This window comes from Paroedura picta, chromosome 12 (genome assembly GCF_049243985.1).
Source record: "Paroedura picta isolate Pp20150507F chromosome 12, Ppicta_v3.0, whole genome shotgun sequence".
Lineage (NCBI taxonomy): Eukaryota > Metazoa > Chordata > Lepidosauria > Squamata > Gekkonidae > Paroedura > Paroedura picta.
Window position 1 is genome coordinate 37,266,084 of NC_135380.1, and position 20,507 is coordinate 37,286,590.

Sequence of the window (20,507 nt, forward strand, 5' to 3'; positions counted from 1 at the left end):
AGGAGAAAGGTGGTGGGGATCTGTGCCAGCAGCAAGGAAGATCGCATAGTGCTTTGCCTCTGCTGCTCCCTGGTCAGAAGATGCTATAGAGCAGGGGTAGTCAAACTGCGGCCCTCCAGATGTCCATGGACTACAATTCCCATGAGCAAACGCTGGCAGGGGCTCATGGGAATTGTAGTCCATGGACATCTGGAGGGCCGCAGTTTGACTACCCCTGCTATAGAGAAAGGGTCTCGCTGTTTCAGTGACCGATAATAAGATAGCATTTAATTAAAGCTCATAGAATTGCTGCTGTCCTGTTCCCACTTCCCAGGTCCCCTCCCCTCCAAAAAAAACATTTCTAGGTGTTAATTGCTGACAAGGAAAGGAAAGAAAATGTTTCCAGTGTCTTGGTGCTGCCATTAAGTGAGAAGTCCAAGGAGGCTTTTCTGCTGGGGCGGATTGTATTCCTGCCGCCCGCACAGGAGGTCAGGTTTCCAGGGCAACCTCAAAGCAGGTTTGCTCTGCAGCCCCAAAGGAGTCTAAGTACACTGGGGGAGGGAGGCCGGTTTGGATTCCAGAGATGACCACTAAATGTTGTGGTCTCTCTTGCCACTTTCCCTTCCTCTGTCCTCTGATTTGCTAAGTCAAAAAGTATGGCTTTTTGTCCCCCTTAATTTTTTTTTTTTTACGGATTAGTAACAATAGATTGAGGTGTTTTTTTTATTACTTGTTCCATAATTAATATATACCTTGTAAGGTACCTACCTGATCTAGAGGTTAAATGTTCTTCCCCTTGAGAGGGGAAGATGAAATTTAGGTGGGGGGGGGGATAAAATGTAGGTCCCTTCTTTGGAATGTGCATATTAAAAGACAGACAAACACACAGAGACAGAGATTACATGCACATATAGATAGATATTGTGTGTGTGTTTATTATTTGGCTGAGGAAGGACCCAAAAAAAGACAGCATACTACATAGTGATTAGGATCTGGAAGACTAGGTTATCGGGTCCTTCGTAAACACCAGCAGGGGATGGTAGGTAGAGTTTCCAGCTTCATGCTGGAAAACTCCTAGAGATTTGGGGGTTGAATCTGGGGAGGACAGGGACCTCAGTGGCATACAGTGTCATAGAATCCTTCTGATAAAGGATCCATTTTCTCCAGGGGAACTAATCTCTGTAGTCTGTAGATGAGCTGTAATTCCAGGGGATCCACAAGCCCCACCCAGAGGCTGGCATCCCTACGGAGGACGCAGGTTTGAATCTCCACTCTTCTATGGAAGCTTTTTTGGGTGACCTTGGCCAATCACATACTCTCGGCCTAACTTACCTCACAGGATTGTTGAGAGGATAAAATAGGAAAGGGGTCATGTTGTAAGACACTGAGTCCCCAGTGAGGATAGAAGTGGGCTGTAAGTGCATCCTGTTTTGGGTTCTTCAGTTTTGATCTAGAGATGGAGGTTTGGGTGCTCATTTTGAAAACAGGCTGAGATCTCAGGGCCATCAATATACCCCTAGAAGAGCACTCAGGTCATCCAGTGCCAATATGCTGTCTATCCCTGGCCCTAAGGAAGTGTGCTTGGCCTTGGCCAGGGCTTTTTCAGCTCTGGCCCCAGCCTGGTGGAATACATCGCCAGCAGAGATCTGGGCCCCGATGGAACTATCAAAGTCCCACTGGGCCTTCAAAACAGCACTCTTCCACCAGGTGCATAGTTTAGGCCAGAACAAACAACAAACCCAATGGCTCTCCCCCTCCTCCCAGAACACCCCCCCCTCCTGAACACACCAGCACAATTGGACAATGATATCGGTTGGATAAAAGGTTAATGAGGAGAAACTGGAGCCCTAGAAGGATGGTTTTAAACATTTTATTCTATATGGTTTTATTGTATTATTTTATGTCTATTTTAACAATCTCTCCACCGCCCAGAGATGTGTAGGGAGGGGTGGTTTATAAATCACATGTAATAATAATAGTCCACACATGGTAGTTTGTTTTCTGTTTAAAACTCCTGAAGAGTGGAAGCAATAAAAGGGCACTGTCAACACTATGTTCACTGCTTCATTAATTTCCTTTAAAAAAAAGGGCTTGGTGACTATTCCGTCTCTTCAAAGCCATGTGGTTATAATTGTACACACAATTGACTACACACAAATACCACTGGGCACATTTGCCACTGATGTGTGGAAGTACTGCCGTTAGCACCCCTCTTCCAGGAGGCCTCCTGCATGACATTCAGAGGCTTACTCTTCTTGAATCTCAGAGATTTACTGTTTAATTTTTTTTAAGGTAGCAACAGAATAAGTAAAGTAAGTTGTAACACTGTACTGTCATCCTAGCCTCCCTCACAGGATTCGTGTGAGGATAAAACTGAGGAGGGAAGAACCATAGATATTTCCCCATTTTCCTTGGAGGAAGGATGAGACCAAAATCAGTTAGATATCTATTTCATTTATCTTCCACCTTGCTTCCATAATGGAACAAATAAAATATTAGTGTCGATATCTCTAATTCTCAGTGTGGCCAAATCTGTGGAAACGTTAATCCAGACAATGGAACTATGACTAGACAAAACAGATCTCTCTATGAACCTGGGAAAATCCTAGGTTTGCAAAAAAAAAAAAAGATAAATCTGCGAGAAGCAGAAACATTTACCACACTAATGCCATTACTCCGGGCTGCAGCCTGCTGGTTGAGCTGGGACAGGTTGCCACGTTTCTCCCTACCCCTATACGGGGAAGCATTTGGCCTGGCGCACTTTGTCTGCCCTGGATATGTGCCCCCGGATGGGAGTTGGGGTGGTGAGTTGTGGGGTGGCATGGGCCTGGGGCTTTGTTTATTTTTAGGGATGTGGTATTGCAAACGCTGGCAGGGGTTCATGGGAATTGTAGTCCATGGACATCTGGAGGGCCGCAATTTGGCTACCCCTGTACTAGATACCTGTAAATCTTAAAGCCACCTGCTGAGCTTGTGGTGAAAGCAAGGTTAAAACTGAAGACTACTCAGATCAATTCACTCCTTGCCATCATTATATATATATTTATAAAGCTCAGTGACTTATGCAGGATTTGCTGGTGGTCTCTCATCCAAGCCCTGACCACAAGTGGACCAGCTTAGCTGTGGCAAGATGGTTCTAATAAGTGCCCTGGGCTCCAGTCAACCTTTTTCCTTTATAAAATTCTTTCCAAATATTTGCATGTTATTTTTTTTTACTTTTTAATATCTCATTGTGCTTTTGTATCATGTTCAGAGACCTTGGCGAAGAGTGTGATGACATGAACAAGGTCAATGGAGACGGCTGCTCTCTCTTTTGCCGGCAGGAGTTATCCTTCAATTGTGTTGGTGAGTTATTCTGGGGGGATGGAGCTCTTCCGGTTCCCATTTTGCTCAGCAAGAAACACCAATCGGGTCTGATTCATCAGGACTATTCTTTTAGGCAGTAACGTATAAAGTAATGTGTAAAGAACTTGACCTGGGCTCAACGCACTTTTGTTAGCTGTTATTACTTGGGACAAGAGTTACAAAGAAAGTAGAGAAAGAAGAAAGAACTTTTCCTCTCTCTTTCATAATAGTAGAACCAATGAAGTTGAAGGGCTGATAGATTTGGGCCAGATAAAAGGAAGTACTGCTTCACACAAGTTACTATATCACTGGTTTATTAAACTTATTGCAACAAGGGATAGTGATGGATACCACCTTATAGAAGAGGCTTTAAAAACATCCTTGAAAGACAGGTCCATCAGTGGATATTAGCTATGATGGCAAAACTTCAGTGTCAGAGACCATATACCTCTTAATAGCAGTTGCTGGTAGAGAGGGGATGCTTTGGCCTCATCTGCTTAGTCACTATAGGAAAAACAATGCTGATCAGGATAAACTTCTGGTTGGATTCAGTAGGACTGATCTTGCAGGCAGATTTCCAGCCCAGTATCTCTTTAGCTTACCAAAGGCAGCCACATCGTGTGGCCTTTGACCACATTGTGATCTTCTGGCTGCTTTGTAGGGTGCCCCTTCCGCTATGGTCCTTCCCCTCTTCAAATCCTGCCCTCTCCAGGCTCTACCCCCAAATTTGCAGGAATTTCCCAACTCACTGCTTGCAACTGTAATAAATAAGTAGATGGGCAGAACACAGTGCTTTAGCGTTGGCTTACATGTTTACCTTCCTGTGGCGAAGAGCCAAGGCACGTCTCCCCAGTTTGGTGTGGTTAACAACAACAGCTTCTAATCTGGTGAGCCAGGTTTGATTTCCTGCTTCTCCATGTGCAGCCACCTGGGGGAACCTTGGGCTCCTCACAGTCCTGATAGTGCTGTTCTCACAGAGCAGTCCTGTCAGGGCTCTCTCAGCCCCACCTTCTTCAGAGGGTGTTTGTTGTGGGGAGAGGAAGGGATGGCGATTGTCAGCTGCTTTGAGATTCCTTCAGGTAGTGAAATGCAGGGTATAAAAACCCAACTCTTCTTCTTCAGTTAGTGATATAAGTTCTAGAGACCTTGAAGAGGGTGCTGGACCCTGAAAAATAACAACTCTAGCATCTCATGGCTGTGAAAGTTGGACCATAAGGAAGGCCGAGCATCAAAGAATTGAGGCTTTTGAACTCTGGTGCTGGAGAAGACTCTTGCGAGTCCCTTGGACTGCAAGGCGAACAAAGTGGTCAGTGCTAGAGGAGATCAGCCCTGACTGCTCCTTAGAAGGCCAGATCCTGAAGATGAAACTCAAATATTTTGGCCACCTCATGAGAAGGAAGGACTCCCTGGAGAAGAGCCTAATGCTGGGAGCGATCAAGGTCAAAAGAAGAAGGGGACGACAGAGAATGAGGTGGCTAGATGGAGTCACTGAAGCAGTAGGGGCAAACTTAAACAGACTCTGGGGAATGGTAGAGGACAGGAAGGCCTGGAGGATCATTGTCCACGGGGTGGCGATGGGTCGGACACGACTTCGCACCTAACAACAACTACAAAGCATCTCATTCAAGCAAAATATTAACAAAACTATTCCCAAAGACAAAACTAGGATTTATGGGGGGGAACGGGAGCTGTCCCCAGCAAACGGGATCCACTGATTTGTATGCCTAAACTCTGTTGCTTCCTAATAAGGGCCATGGTGGCAGAAAACATTTCACTGCAGCCTGGGGTCCCATTAACTCTCTCCTCAGATTCAGCCCTCCTGTATCCCTTCCAGTGGTTTGTTCAATGGGATGGAGAAATCAGCGCTTTCTTTGTTGCAGGCAGCTCAGGCCTTTGAGTCGAGCTAGTCTTTTGTGGATATAATCCAGAGCCCTTTTAAAGGCGAGAGGAGGGGGAGGGCTGCAACCTGAAAGGCCTGCTTGCAAGAGAGCTTTGGGAAGTAGACCCAGCCAAAGGAGTCCAACACCTTCTTTGAGATGCTAATGAGAGCTCTTGGATGGGGGATCAAAGCTACTTGAGCCCTCCTCCTTCAGAGGTGATAATCACTTAACCAGATCCCTTTTTGCAAGCTCGCTTTGCCTTGATTAGCAAGGGATTGTAAACACAATGGCTGGAAGATGTTGAAGCCATCAAGGGGGCCCATAGGTTTGTTCTCCAAAGCCTTCCTAGTTGATTACATTTGTGCCCATCATTTGTAAGAATATCTGGGGGCCCCTGGAGAGAAGGAAGCCATGCTGGCAGCACAGCTGTTCTTGGTGGCCCCACGTAAATGAGCAAACCCCATGTTTTTTTTTGCGGCCTGTGTTATTCAGCGTGCATTTGGAAGCATGCCTGTATCTAGGGGGTTTGATTGTCACAGAGTTGCTTGTGATGTACCTGCACCCTTGTGATGTACCTGTATTTGTGCAATGGGGAGAAATGTGCTTGCAGGTTCCTACTGCAAAAAGCAAAACAAAAAACAAACACCAGGGGGGAAAATCCCAAAGTCTTGTATTTAGCAAAGCAATGGTTCAGGAAAAATTATGCCACAATAAATTTGTAAATATTTAAGGACAGCCTTTCTCAACCCTCTTTACTGTTGAGAAACCCCTGAAACATTCTTCAGGCTTCAAGAAACCCCAGAAGTTTTGTGATCACACAGAATATGGTTGGGAAGCATAGCTGTGTACATGCCCATCCAGGGCCCCTCTCCTTCCCACACCCTCCAGGCCCATCACTGGCCATTTTGGGAGGGGGGGGATAGGTCATCAAGACCCTATATAGTCATATCACCCAATAAATGTTTAACATTTTTTTTAAAAAACCCATAAAACCTTATCTCCCACAGATTCAGGAAATCCTTCCAGGGCCATCAAGAAACTCCAGAGTTTCACAAAACCCTGGTCGAGAAAGCCTGCTTTAAGCTAACCAAGACTCCTGAGAGTACTTCCACACAACACCTGGACCCATCCCCAATGTTAACTTAAAACCAATCTCCAGGTTTGCCTTTTGCCTATTCAGGTTGTCCTTGAAGGTGAACAGCCCCCCTGATTCCACTCTACCCTACTTGGCAAAAAAGATCTTGGTTGATTTGGCTGTGGATAATTTTGGGGGCATGTCTGTAGTGCATTGTTGTTGTTGTTGTTGTTGTTGTTATTTTGATTTATTTCAATGGTGGGTTTTTTTAAAGCCTGTTTGCATTCATTGGTGGTGGAAAATGCCATCGAGTTACCCCATAGGGTTTTCAATGAACAGCAATGTCAGGCAAGGTCAGTAATACTGCCGAAGTCTACAGGATGCTATATGCCAGGGGTAGTCAAACTGTGGCCTTCCAGTTTGGACTACAATTTCCATGAACATCTCCAGGTACATCCCAATCTAGAGCTGGCAGCCCTATCCCATACTTATCTAAGCCACCGCCCAGTTATATTAGGCCAGGAAGAGTAATTGTCATTAAGATACCATGGGAATTGTAGTCCATGGACATCTGGAGGGCCTCAGTTTGACTACCCCTGCTATATGCTCTGCAGCAAGACTTATGTAAACTTTGAAAACTACTTGCTCAGACATGGTCCATATAGATCAGGCACTGCCTTTAGCAGGGGGCAGCCAGATATTGCTGAGAGGTTCACAAGCAAAAACAAGCAGATCATGGCCTTTCCCTTATGTTCTTCCATAAGATATGGGATAGAACAATTTACTGCCTCTGAATAGAAAGGCTCTACTTTACTGACCATGACTCCCACAAATGCCATGTCTGTATCTACAGTTCGTATAATACCTTTTATTGAGACTGGACAAAATGATACACAACAGTGCTGAAACTTTTGAGTTTATCAGAACCGTTCATCAGAATGGATGATACAATTAAAAAAAAAAGAGGTGTGGAGGGAAGGAGGTGTTTCAGGCCATGATTTTAAGGCATCCTGCACAAGATTTAGGGAACATGCCAGTTTTCCACGTAGATTCAGTCCTAGGTCAATCTTAGATTCTATATCACTTGGGCATGAAATTGGGGTCAGTGGGGGTGGACAGATAGTTGTGAGTTCCTGCATCGTGCAGGGAGTTGGACTAGATGACCCTGGAGGTCCCTTCCAACTTTATGATTCTGTGATTCAGTGTAGACTAGCTCTCTGTCTCTTCCTTTTCACCCATATCTTTATTTTGTTCTTTTTCAGTGGTAGCCTACCCCTGGACCTGAAGTTTCCATTTTTAGCTTTCATGGTTCATCTCTCTTAAGCAGCGTTCGTTCGTTCTCCTGCAAAGTCATTTTTGTGAGTGGCCATTGTCAAAATTTTATGGCAGTGATTTACATTAGGTGATTATAATCATGACCCAGAGAGAAGATCCACAAATAAGGTGGCCCCTGGCCACCAGCAGAGTATTGTTTTTTTTGGGGGGAGGAAGTTTGCAAGAAACATGTTGGGCAACTCCTAGAGACTTGGAGGTGGAACTTGGTAGAGGACAGGGACTTTAGTAGGGTACATTGCTGCAGAGATCACCCTCCAGGACTTTCATTTCTCCATGAGAACTGATCTCTAGTCTGGAGAGGAACTGTAATCCTGGAGCACCACTGCTCTCCCCCCCCCAGTCCCTTAGAGCAGGGGTAGTCAACCTGTGGCCCTCCAGATGTCAAATGCTGGCAGGGGCTCCTGGGAATTGTAGTCCATGGACATCTGGAGGGCCGCAGTTTGACTACCCCTGCCTTAGAGGCTGACATCTCTATTCACAAATTCACCTGCTGGGAGGCATTGATAAAAAGAAAAAAAAAAGGCACAATTTTTATACATAGATAAAAAGCAAATCCTGGTCCACTTTTTGGCACTCAGTGTATTTTGCTTGCTAGCTGCACATCTTTCTCTTTACTGTTGCTTTGTTGCATCGGCAGGTCCACACCCCTTTGCCTCTGCCACCTCTTGTGCTAGTTGGCCTGTAACTCAATTAGCCTCCTGTTTTGTTTTGCCCTGGCTTCCTCCCTAGCAAGCCCCCCCCTAATCAGATAAGGCCTGGATCAATCTGCTTAGGCCACGGGAGGCAAAGGGGTGGGGTGGGGTGGGGGGAGAGAAGAGAGCAAAACTGTGTGGTCTTCTCTGTCAGGCTGCCCTGGCCTCTCCTCCAAAGCACAAAGCTGAGAAAAGAAAACAGATAAGATTAATGGTGTTTTGTTCCAATGTGACTCTCTTACCAAACGTAAGGTCTACAGTGGGGGGTAAATAAATTAATTTGCTTCGGCATCTGGCAGCGGTCGGCTCCCCGGCCTGACGTATCCCCTTTGCCTGAGATACCCTGGACTGTACAACATTCTCCTCTCCTATTAGGATTCAATAGCAGGAGCATAAGCTTGCATTGCAGAATGCATTGAGTGGGGTTAGTCTCATTTGTTATTGTTTTGGTAAAGAACTTTTTTTTTTTTTTTGCAATTGTTGTTAGTGGTGCTTGGAATGTGTCCCAGCCCCAAACATGTATATAGCAGAAGGTATAAGTTAAAGCTCTCTCCCACCCTGAAAGAAGGAAGTAGCACAAATATCCCATGTGTACCAACTGTCCCTTTTCACCTGGCTTTCTGGTCCCATTGTTTATATCCGTAGGTTTTGCAGATCTCCCATAGAAATGCATCAAGTATTAAGAGGGATGAGCCTCTTGTGGCGCAGGGTGGTAAGGCAGCCAACATGCTGTCTGAAGCTCTGACCATGAAGCTGGGAGTTCAATCCCAGCAGCCGGCTCAAGGTTGACTCAGCCTTCCATCCTTCCGAGGTCGGTAAAATGAGTACCCAGCTTGCTGGGGGGTAAAACGGTAATGACTGGGGAAGGGAATGGCAAACCACCCCGTATTGAGTCTGCCAAGAAAACGCTAGAGGGCGTCACCCCAAGGGTCAGACATGACACGGTGCTTGCACAGGGGATACCTTTACCTTTACATTTATTAAGAGGTACCTTTTCTTCAGGGCCATGGCCATTCCCACAAATCTCAGTCTGGAGGGTAAACCTTACCAGGAAGGAGAGCTCATTCTCCATATGTTGGATAACGCCCTTTCAATGTGCTTTTGCAGTAGAAGTGCATTGTCCAATGTGTGCAGAATGATCCAAGGACTAATCTTGCCTCTAGCGTGCATATTTGAAAATGCAGGCACATGAACACTAAGATACCACGTTGCATCACCAATAATTATCCACCATGCAGCTGCGGAGGTGTCCTTTGAACGCTTAACAGAATTGCAGGAGAATTGACTTTTTTCTAATACATCTTTGTCCCAAAGAACAAAGATCATCTTTTGCTTTGAAATCTAATGATGGAGTAAATGAAAAACGGCAGGTGATCTAAAGCAGAGGTAGTCAACCTGTGGTCCTCCAGATGTTCATGGACTACAATTCCCATGAGTGTTCGCTGGCAGGGGCTTATGGGAATTGTAGTCCACGAACATCTGGAGGACCACAGGTTGACTACCCCTGATCTAAAGCCTCCAGGAAGTTTTAATGGGAGGGCCACTTTGCATAAGGATCCTTGGCTATGAGCTTTAATCCTGGTTCTTGTTTGTTTGTTTGTTTGTTTTGTTTTCGGGATTTAAAAAAATGGCTGGAGACCATTTAAAATTCAGTAAACAAAGCAGGTGGAAGGCAAGAGCTGGGCCCAAGCTCAGTGACTGAGCAACCAAGCATTTGTTTGTTTCTTTCATGGACCAGGTGTTTGAGGGGAGGGGCAGCAGATCTGAATCAAGACCATGACATGGTGAGAGGCGAGTTTAAAACTGATCAAGCCCTTAAGGTTTGCCCCAACAGCGGGGCTGCTCTCCCCACGCCAAGATCCATGTCAGAATTGTGGTCCCCTGCACCAATCCCCTCCCCCAGCACTGTTTGGGAACTCATTCACATGACTCTTAGTGGCTTTTCTGATGAAAAGAGAGAGATACCCTCTGAAGTATGGTGCATGCAGCCTCTGGACTTGGATCAGTGGTAACTTCCTTCTTATCCCAGACTAAGGATGTCAGTCCCCAGGTGAGAACTGGGAACCCCCTAGAATCATAGCTCAAAGCCAGGCTAAAGAGATCAGTTCCCCTTGAAGAAAATGTCTCCTTTGGAGGGTGGGCTCCATAGCGTTACACTCCACCGAGGGCTCTCCCCTCCCCAAATCCTGGCCACTCCCAGCTCCACCCCCAAAGTCTCCAGGTACATCCCAACCTAGAGCTGGCAGCCCTATCCCATCCTGATCTGAGTCACTGCTCAGTTAGATTAGGCCAGGATGAGAGATTGTCATTAAGGAACTGGCAGATGTTTAACTCTTTATCTGCTTCAAATCATTTGCTTGGGTCTTCCTGGTCTAGTTTTTGGAAAGCATGGGGTCAGCGTAATTTCTGTGTTGCACATTGCTTCAGCATGTGTCAGCTGCAACAACCTTAATCTGGAGCCACATTCAGGGCTCAGCAGCAACATGTGGGAGAACCGTGATGGGATCTTTGACTCTCTGCGTGTGCTTTCGGGATCAGCCATAGGACTCGTCTCATTTAACACACACACCCCTCTGTGACCTTTTCCAGTGTGATGTTGCTTTTGACTGTGTAAAACCAGCAATTCCAGCCCAATTTTGTCTGTTCGGTGGCTGCCCAGGCCAATAGGCAGAGAACAGCCTTTCCCCACACCAGCTACCTGAAATCCAATAACGGTAGATTGCAGATGTTGAATTTGCAACCATTTTTGCATGCAGAGCTCATGCCGTATTGTTGAGTTGTAGAATCATAGAATCATAGAATAATAGAGTTGGAAAGGACCTCATGGGTCATCTAGTCCAACCCCCTGCACTGTGCAGGACACTCACATCCCAATCGCTCATCTACTGTAACTTGCCACCCCTTTGCCTTCACAGAATCAGTTATGTCCTGGCTGTATCTTGATGTCCTGGGATAGGAGTTAATTAATTTTAATATGTTTTAGAATTTTGTTAAACATTTATCGGGTGATATGCCCATATATGGTCACGTGAACCTGCCCCTCCTTTACAAAATGGCCAATGATGGGCCCGGAGGGGGTGGGAAGGGGAGGAGCCAAGGGTGGGCATGTCCACAGCTATGCTTCCCAACCATATTCTGCCCGATTGTGCAACTTCTGGGGTTTTTTGGCGGGAGTCTGAAGAATGTTTCAGGTGTTTCTGAATGATAAAAAAAATGATAAAGTCTGCCATAGTGTTTTCCCATGGGCAGCAGGTACAAGGGTTACGTCAACAGCAGGATAGCTAAAGTCAGTCTGAGAGCCTGATAGTCCATTCACAAACCATCAGTGGTTCTTCTTTCACACCACTGCAGTTCTTCCTAGATTGTTCCACTTCTTCAGGTCCCATTGTCTGAGTGCTCCTTTAACTATAAAAGGGCTTTATTGAGAAAGCATTCAGAGAGAACGCAGCTCAGACTCACCATCTAATAGTAACAGAAGTCAGAATTAATACAATGACTTCAGTCTTCAAGAGGTTTCACGTTATGGTCGATCAATCCTCACAACAGCCTTGTAAAGTGGACCAAACTTATTATCCCTTTGTGGATTGGGTAAATATACCACCATAACAAATGTGAGTTGAGGCACTTTCTAGATCACAGTTCATTCTCCTAACCATTCTGCTTCATCAGTTTCTCCCTGGCACACTAGCTTTCTGTGTACAGGAACAACAATCCCTTTCCTGGAATGGTACCCACTTGCTGTTTGCCTCAGCTTGGCCTGAGAGTAGATTTGAACCCAGGTCTTGTTGATCCAAACCTGACTCTCCGGATAGTCACTCACACTGGGTTCCATTGTGCTCCTAATTGCAGTGCTGAACCTGTGAAGTTGGCCTCTTTTTATACCCTCTGTTCAAAGGCCTGTCTAGATATCTCAAAGGGTGCTTCATTGCCTCAAAAAGTCCCCTTTCGAGGGGGTCAGCCTATCCCACCCCACTCTTGCTTTTCATCCATCAGGTCTCCCGTCCCTTTCATCTTATTGTTTTGGTGAGCTGTGGTGCATTCAGGGAAATAATTAATATTCATGAGCTTGCGAGCACTGTTTGGGAGAGAATCCTCTGGGGAGACGGCAATGTTAAGTGAGTGACACAAACCTAATTTTATATGTCTTTCCTTTTTCTTCAGCTCCCCCACCCCCCCTTGTCTCTTTGTCAGAGAAGTAATGTGCTTAAAATAAATTGATGGATGACCATTCGTGTTCATGGTGAGGGTGGTTTTCCCCCCTTCATTTGTTGCCTCCCCACTTCTTATACAATCCTTTGTAAAAACAGACAGCTCCTGACAGCCATCTCTGTGTTATCAGTTGCTGGTTTTTTTGTGTGTGTTTTTTGTGTGTGTTTTTAAGGGGGGTACTGAGCAGGGTTTTAACTCACAATTGCTGTTCTACATAGAACAATTGATGAAGGGAAGGACTTCCATTTTGCTCGGAAACACAAAGGGGTATTCATATACCTGCAGCTGATGGTACTCCATTAACTGGTTGGGTGGGCTGAACCTACCCCTTGACCTGCCTCTCCAGGGTCATCTGTAGACTTAGCTACATTATGGCTTAGAAGGTAGCAGTGGTGGGAGGGGGGCAGGGGCTAGTACTGGGTGCAGGCATGGTGGGATTTTCAGTATCCAACTACCTGTGGCTCTGTCTCAGCTCCTGGAACTTGAGTTCTGCCTTGGCAAAATGGAGCACATCAGAGGCTGCAGTAGGTTTGCCAATATCCAGATAGGTCCTGGAGTTCTGCCTCTTTAAACAACAGACATCATGTTCCCTGGCAAAAATGGCTGCTTTTGGGGAGTCTGGTATTATATGCTACTGATAGGGTTGCCAGCTCTGAGTTGGGAAATACGTGGAGATTTTAGAATAGAGCCAGGAATGAGGGGGATTTAGGGTGGGAAGGGACCTTAGTAGAGTATAATGCGATGGAGTCTACACTCCAAAGCAGCCATTTTCTCCAGGGGAGTTGATCTCTGCCCCCCTCGAGATGAGCTGTAAAACTGGGGGATCCCCAGGTCCCACCTAGGGACTGGCATCCGTAGCTGCTGAAGTACCTCCTCTCCCCATAAAAAGATGGTTGGCCATGCTAGTAAAAGTGCCAAGGAAAGTTAAAGGACATCAGAAAAGAGAAGGACCCAACATGAGATGGATTGACTTAATACAGGAAGCTTTCAGTTTGCATGACCTGAGCAAAATTGTTAATGATAGAATGTTTTGGAGGCCACCAATTTGTTAGGATGGCATGTTGGAAATGCCTTGACCGTACGCAGCACACATACGGATATGTTAGTCATTAGCAACACAGGAAAAGCAAAGTCTAGTAGCATCTTTAAGACTCAAAGTCTAATGATATGCAATGTGTTGTTGTTGTTGTTGTTGTTGTTGTTAGGTGCGAAATCGTATCTGACCTATCTCAACCCCATGGACAATGATCCTCCAAGATATGCAGTGTTAGGCCCTAGCAAAATCTGAGTCAGAGCTCTCTTAACTGAATGAATGATATATTCATCTCTTTAAAAAGGTAGATTTATCCCCTGTGCAAGCACCGAGTCATGTCTGACCCTTGGGGTGACACCCTCTAGCGTTTTCATGGCAGACTCAATACGGGGTGGTTTGCCAGTGCCTTCCCCAGTCGTTACCGTTTAGCCCCTAGCAAGCTGGGTACTCATTTTACCGACCTCGGAAGGATGGAAGGCTGAGTCAACCTTGAGCCGCCTGCTGGGATTGAACTCCCAGCCACATGGGCAGAGTTTTCAGACTGCATGTCTGCTGCCTTACCACTCTGCGCCACAAGAGGCTCTATTCATCTCTTAGACAGATACATTTATAGAAATAACTGAAGACAACAGAAGTGTGTGTATGTGGGGGGGGGAAGACGTTAAAAAGAGAGGCCAGTTTAAAATAAGATTCAATCAATAGAGTTATAAAAGTTCCCAGAAAGGATGTCTACTCATATAAATAGTTATGGGGAAGGGGGGAAGTAGGGACAAAAGCCACACAAAACGTGGGGGCAGGCTGACCTTTCAGTGTAAAATTCAGTGATTCCAGATGAGCACAGCCTAACAAAATGTTAATAAAGTATCTGCAGAAGCCAAATGTTGGAAAAGTTACCAGAAAGAGGAATCAGAAACTGGACCCCCCCCCCTTTAAATGTGCACAGCCAGAGCATATGCCATTCGTAAATATTTGTATTTTGTAGATGGGAATCAGCTCCCGACCCCGATGGAAATGGTGATGTATAAACTAGCCAGTATAGGCCAGAATATCTATGCAATGAAGATCCATGTTTGGCCTGCAGTCTTTTTATGCTTCCATAAGACAAGCAGCAGGAGAAATGAATACACTTTTGCTGTTGGCAGGAGGACTAAGAGGCAAAGGCCAATTTGGTTCGAGAATCTGTTACTCAGGAACAACGCTTGTGCATTTTTTTTCCTTAAAAAAAAAAATTGGACACACAGTTATATGGCACAAGCCTTGTTGTAGTTGGATGTGTCCCTAAGTAAATAGGCATACTTAAAAATACCTCTCCTCTTTAATTTTGCCTGGCCTTCAAAAAGTGAAAAAGAGTAGCTATTGTAGAAGAGAAGATAATTCTGAGGCCAGCAGCTCCCTCTGAAACTGAACACAGGAAGCCATGCGGCGTGTCTGGCTCTCTTCCACTGCCTTGGCAATGCCGGCTTCACAACAGAACTCTCACCTAGGGGTGCCAGCCTCCAGGTGGGACCTGGGGATCCCCAAGATTCAAACTTTATTGCAGTCGTTCAGACCAAGTTCTATGAAGTTAATACATAAAAGACCAGAAGGATATGGTCGTTTAGTATAATACAGTTTAAAACAGATCATAAACTAGAACTTAAAATTATGCTACTTTAGAGCATTGGATTTTTATGGCAGCGGCACAAAACTGAGTTGTCACGGTGGGGGGCGGGACTCATCACTTAGCAGCCACTTTGTACGATCTACATCAGGGGTAGTCAACCTGTGGTCCTCCAGATGTTCGTGGACTACAATTCCCATGAGCCCCTGCCAGCATTTGCTGGCAGGGGCTCATGGGAATTGTAGTCCATGCACATCTGGAGGACCACAGGTTGACTACCCCTGATCTACATCATGAGGTTCTGACAACTTTTTAAGGAGTGGTTCAATCAAGTTGCTACGAATGTCTACATAAGCAGGGCAGTGGAACAATATATGCTCTCTTGTATCAATTTCACTACTCCCACAAAAAACATTGTCTCAGTGTAAGGGGAATGTTCTTATAGCGACCCTATAAGAAGGCAAGACAGAGCATCTTGCAAGGGTAAATGCCCTTCTTTGTTTACTTATTACCAGCTGAGGCAGAGAAGTGGCAGGGGCCAGAACGTATCTTGTTTTAACTGGGGCCAAGGGGATTCCCTGGAATTACAGCTCATCTCCAGACTACAAGATCAGTTTCCCTGGATCTTATGGAGGGTGGACTCAATGACATTGTCCCTGTCATCCCCAGATCCTGTCCCCAAATCTCTAGGAGTTAACCAGCCTGGATCTGGCACTGCTACCCCCATCCCACTCCCGCCTGGTGGTCTGGGAGGACCAGACTTCCCTACCCACCCCACCCTCAGAGATTCTATCCTGCCCCCAAAACAGATCAATGTTTTGGGTTTTAATCATTAGGTGGAAAGCTGCTTGTTAGAGATAAGTTTGCATTTTAGGTCCACTTCCTGTAACTGAGGCTTCAGTTACCTCTGAGTCACCAAAGTCAAGACAGAAGCAGAAAAAGCAGATAGATCTGCAGAAATGTAGGAAGCACAAGCTTCACTTGCAGGCAGCAGGAGTGGCATCGAGATCGGGGTTTCCTCTTGAGTGCGTGTCCATATTAAGAATTAAATACTTTCATATAGAAAGCTAATATCTCAGGCAGAAGGCTAGAATATAACTTTTATTTGGATATTTTCTATGTACATGGATTTGTTTAAAGTGAAAGAGCACCTGGCCATATGAGTCTTCAGATGGAAAAATACATTTGAATGTTTATAAAAATATCCCCTGCTATTTATAAATTGAAACTGGCCTAGAGATTGCCAGAAAGTAACCTGGATTTAGGCATCTTCTAGGTTTCATGAAGCCCTGCTTGAGAAAGCTTGAGATTAAACTACTAGAGATGGGGAGGATGACAATGATATTTAGCAATTCTAGGTAACCATTTAATAATGGTTCTTTGGGAGGAAAAATAAGGACACAGTAAGGATATAATTCTTCCATCCTTCCGAGGCCAGTAAAATGAGTACCCAGTTTGCTGGGGGGTAAACGGTAATGTCTGGGGAAGGCACTGGCAAACCACCCTGTATTGAGTCTGCCATGAAAATGCTAGAGGGCGTCACCCCAATGGTCAGACATGACCCAGTGCTTGCACAGGGGATACCTTTACCTTTACCCTTAAGGATATAATAAGTTCACAGAAATGTATGGGGAATGGAGTGGGACCCTGGTCCAGTAAAACTGTGGCAGGTTAGGAGCATAAAGATATCTGTCCACCTTTTTTCCCATCATCCTCTTAGAGTTTCCCTGACAGCAGCATTTTAAATTGCTAAGCAGCATTGCACATTCCATTCTTAGCTTAAAATAATAATACAAATCATTGGAACTTAGTGTGCAGCAATTCGGGGTCAAAAGCAGCAGGGCCAATGATTAGAGCAACCTTTTAAAACTTTTTTTTAGTGTTGAGATATCCCCAGAACATTCTTCAGGCTTTGAGAAACTCCACAACTGGTGCAATCTTGCAGAATATGGTTGGGAAGCATGGTTACCTTGGATCCTTCCCCTTCCCACCCACCCCCCAAGCCCATAGCTGGCTATTTTGGGATGGTGGAGGTAGGCCAACCTGGCCATATATGGTGATACCACAATAAATGTTAGCAAATTTGATAATATTTTTAAAAAATTAAATATGCATCAAAATTAATTAACTCTCACCACTTGGGATACCCTTCCAGGGCCGTCAAGAAACCCTGGGAGTTCATGAAACCCTACTTGAGAAAGCCTGGATTAGAAGGATTGATTCTTAATGAGTAGCTGGGAAACCGTCTTTTGAGGCTGCGCCCTGATCAATGCCTGGATGGGAGATGGGCTAGATGAAGCCTCATATATGTTGTTCTGATTTCAGGAAGATAAAAAGAGCCCTTCTGGGTCCGACCAAAGATCCACCTAGCCCAGCATGTTGTAGCTAGCAGTGGGCAGAAAGATGCTCCTGAGAAGGGACCACAATTTCCCCTGAATAAATAGAATCCGTACCCCCACTGAGGTATTATTATCAATGGCCTCTGCCCAGGGAACTTTAGAGGTCTCCTACCTCTAAAAAACTGTAATTACATCATCCAGGAATGAGATTCACAGGGATCATGCCTTGTGTGAAGCTCTTAGTCAATCAATCAGTTTTATTGCTCATAGCCTTAGGCCATTGCAAAACATTACTAAAGGGATGCACAATATATACAAAATTCCACTTGAAAATTCGCATTGTTACCAATAAAAACATTAGTCACAAATCTCGCCCTAATTTTCTTTGCAGCCACCGCAAAAAGGGATTCTGATAAAAGCAAGCACATTTTACCTATGCCTATTGTGGCGCAGGGTGGTAAGGCAGCCGACATGCTGTCTGAAACTTGGACCATGAGGCCGGGAGTTCGATCCCAGCAGTCGGCTCAAGGTTGACTCAGCCTTCCATCCTTCCGAGGTCGGTAAAATGAGTACCCAGCTTGCTTGCTGGGGGGTAAACGGTAATGACTGGGGAAGGGAATGGCAAACCACCCCGTATTGAGTCTGCCAAGAAAATGCTAGAGGGCATCAGCCCAAGGGTCAGGCATGACTCGGTGCTTGCACAGGGGATACCTTTATCAGTCCATTGTACTCCACAAGAGAACTTCCCAAGCATTGCCATCTAGGATCAGCGTAAAGAGGACAGTACTACATAATGGATTCTAGCCTGCACATATTGCTCTCCACAGGCACATAGCCTTAAGTTAGCAGGGGCGCAAGCAAAATGTTCTGACACAAGTTTTCATGGTCTGAAAACAAAGAGTGGTCAAAGCAGTTCTAAGAATCAAGCTTCCTATATTATTTAGGGAGGGTGCTCTTACATGATGTTTTAAAAAAATCTTTCCAAACAATAGAGAAAATTTTGGGCCATTTCGCACGGCTTCAAAATAGCACAATGGTTGCTAATTGGAAATGCTACTAATTTGCCATAACCCACGACGTCGTAGACAATCTGCAACAATCCTGAAACCGACCCGCAAAAAGTGCTTCGTTGTGGCGCTTTCAGGGGAATCCAGAAAAGTGGATTCACCCTCCGGATAGCGATACACTCCTGCAACCAATCTGCAACAGTAGCGCTAAAGACCTGTGCGTTACCATTGTTGCTGGTTCTTCAAAGTCCCTCCCCCTGGCTCTCTCCTCCAAACTTCCGGCGAAGCGATCGCCATTTTTTTTTCCCCGAGCGAGCGGGGATAAACGCACCGGCGAGCCTCTTTCTGTTTAGAGGCTTCCCTGGCTTCAGTCCTTCACCTTTAGTCACTAAGCACAAACCACTTAAAAGCCCGTTTGCTGAAATAAAGTCCCTTTATTTTTTACACATAAATTCAGCCGAAAATCGGGCCCGTGAGAAGGGGGGGGGGAATTTTTTTTTATCACTCGAGGCAGCGTGCAAACGATCATACAATCAAACGACAGCTCACATTAGGCAGCTGGATGGGTCTCTCCGTAGCAACGAATCTACATAGATTCGTTGCTATGGGTCTGTTTTTTTTTTAAAAAAACCTTTCTTAAAGGGAAAGGGGCTGTTTGGGAGCATGCTAACGGCTGCCCATTGGCTGCTTGACGGCCAGGGGCGGGACGAGCTTGGCAATAGCGCTTCCTTTCTAGCGATTTCTGCCGAGACCGGAAGCCTGTGGGAAACGCTAAAAAACGCAACTGATTCCACTACAAAGGCAGGTATGCATAACGACGAATTCCACTATTTTAAATGGCGATTTTTCATTCCGCAAACAATTTGCAACAAAGATCCCCGTGCGAAAAGGCCCTTTGTTTCAATGAGTCTGTAACTCACTTCTGTTCAAAGTTAATCCTGCTCTTACTCCATAGGGATCAGGCTGCTATACACATGGTTCTCCCCACCTTTCTTTCATCCTTACAATGACCTTGGGGGTGAGTTAGGCTGTGGGAATGTGACTGGCTCAGAACTACCCAATAACTTTGTTATGGCTGAGAAAGGATCAGAACCCAGCTTCTACTGCACCAGTCTAATCAGAATACCACAGTAACTGGCTCTTCATACCGACAGCTTGATTTAACATATAGTATCATTCCCCCCCTGTCCCACCTATGATTATTGTTTTCATGAAAAGCTCCAGTTGCTTTAGCTTTTCCTCATAGGGAAGGGGCTGCACACTTGTTGCAAGCCTGGTTTCAGTTTCTTTTTTCTTCCCAAAGGTAGGGCAACATATACACTTTAGGCTCTCCAGCCCCTCCCCACCATGCAGTCTAATTAAAAACTTCCTCTGTCAAGGCGAATCAAGGCAGGCCTTTATGTCTGAACCATGATCTATAGCACATAGTTTATCTGTTTACTATGAAACCGCAAACCACAGTTTGTTATTAATTAACCCCCATCAAACTAAATTCGTCATTCCAAATTTTCAGTTCTTTATCTTATTTAGTGCATTTCATCATCATCATCATCATCATCATCATCATCATCATCATCATCATTATTATTATTATTATTATTATTATTATTATTATTTGCTGTCAAGTCCCATCTGACCAACGGGAACTCCATAGATTTTTCAAGGCAAGAGACGTACAGAGGTGGTTTGCCATTTCCTGCTTCCGCATCATGACCCTGTTATTTCTTGGCCGTCACCCCACCTGCATACTAGTCAGGACTGAACCTATTTAGCTTCCAAGATCTGATGAGAGCAGGCTAGGCTGGGCTATCCCAGTCATGGCAGCACATTTTTACAGGACGTAAAAAGCTTAAAGACTGATTCTTAATAGAACCGTCAACTTTCTTCAAAACCGTCTTTCGTCTTCTTCTACTGTCTTTGCAACCTCTAACAAGCCTGCAATTCTTTTCATTCTCCTTGTGTTAAATAAACTTGCAGGGGATCAGAAGTAGTTTGGCTTTGATCTATCAGTTT

At 45.2% G+C, this 20,507-nt stretch overlaps 1 protein-coding gene across 1 annotated transcript in view; it reads left to right on the forward strand.

Annotated features, from left to right (window-relative positions):
- Positions 1-20,507, forward strand: part of PAPPA (pappalysin 1) — a 286,657-nt gene that overhangs the window by 111,150 nt on the left and 155,000 nt on the right. Inside the window, exon 9 of the mRNA XM_077305078.1 lies at positions 3,233-3,324. Within this exon, the coding sequence (XP_077161193.1) occupies positions 3,233-3,324 (92 nt within the window). The remainder of the gene's footprint in view (positions 1-3,232; positions 3,325-20,507) is intronic.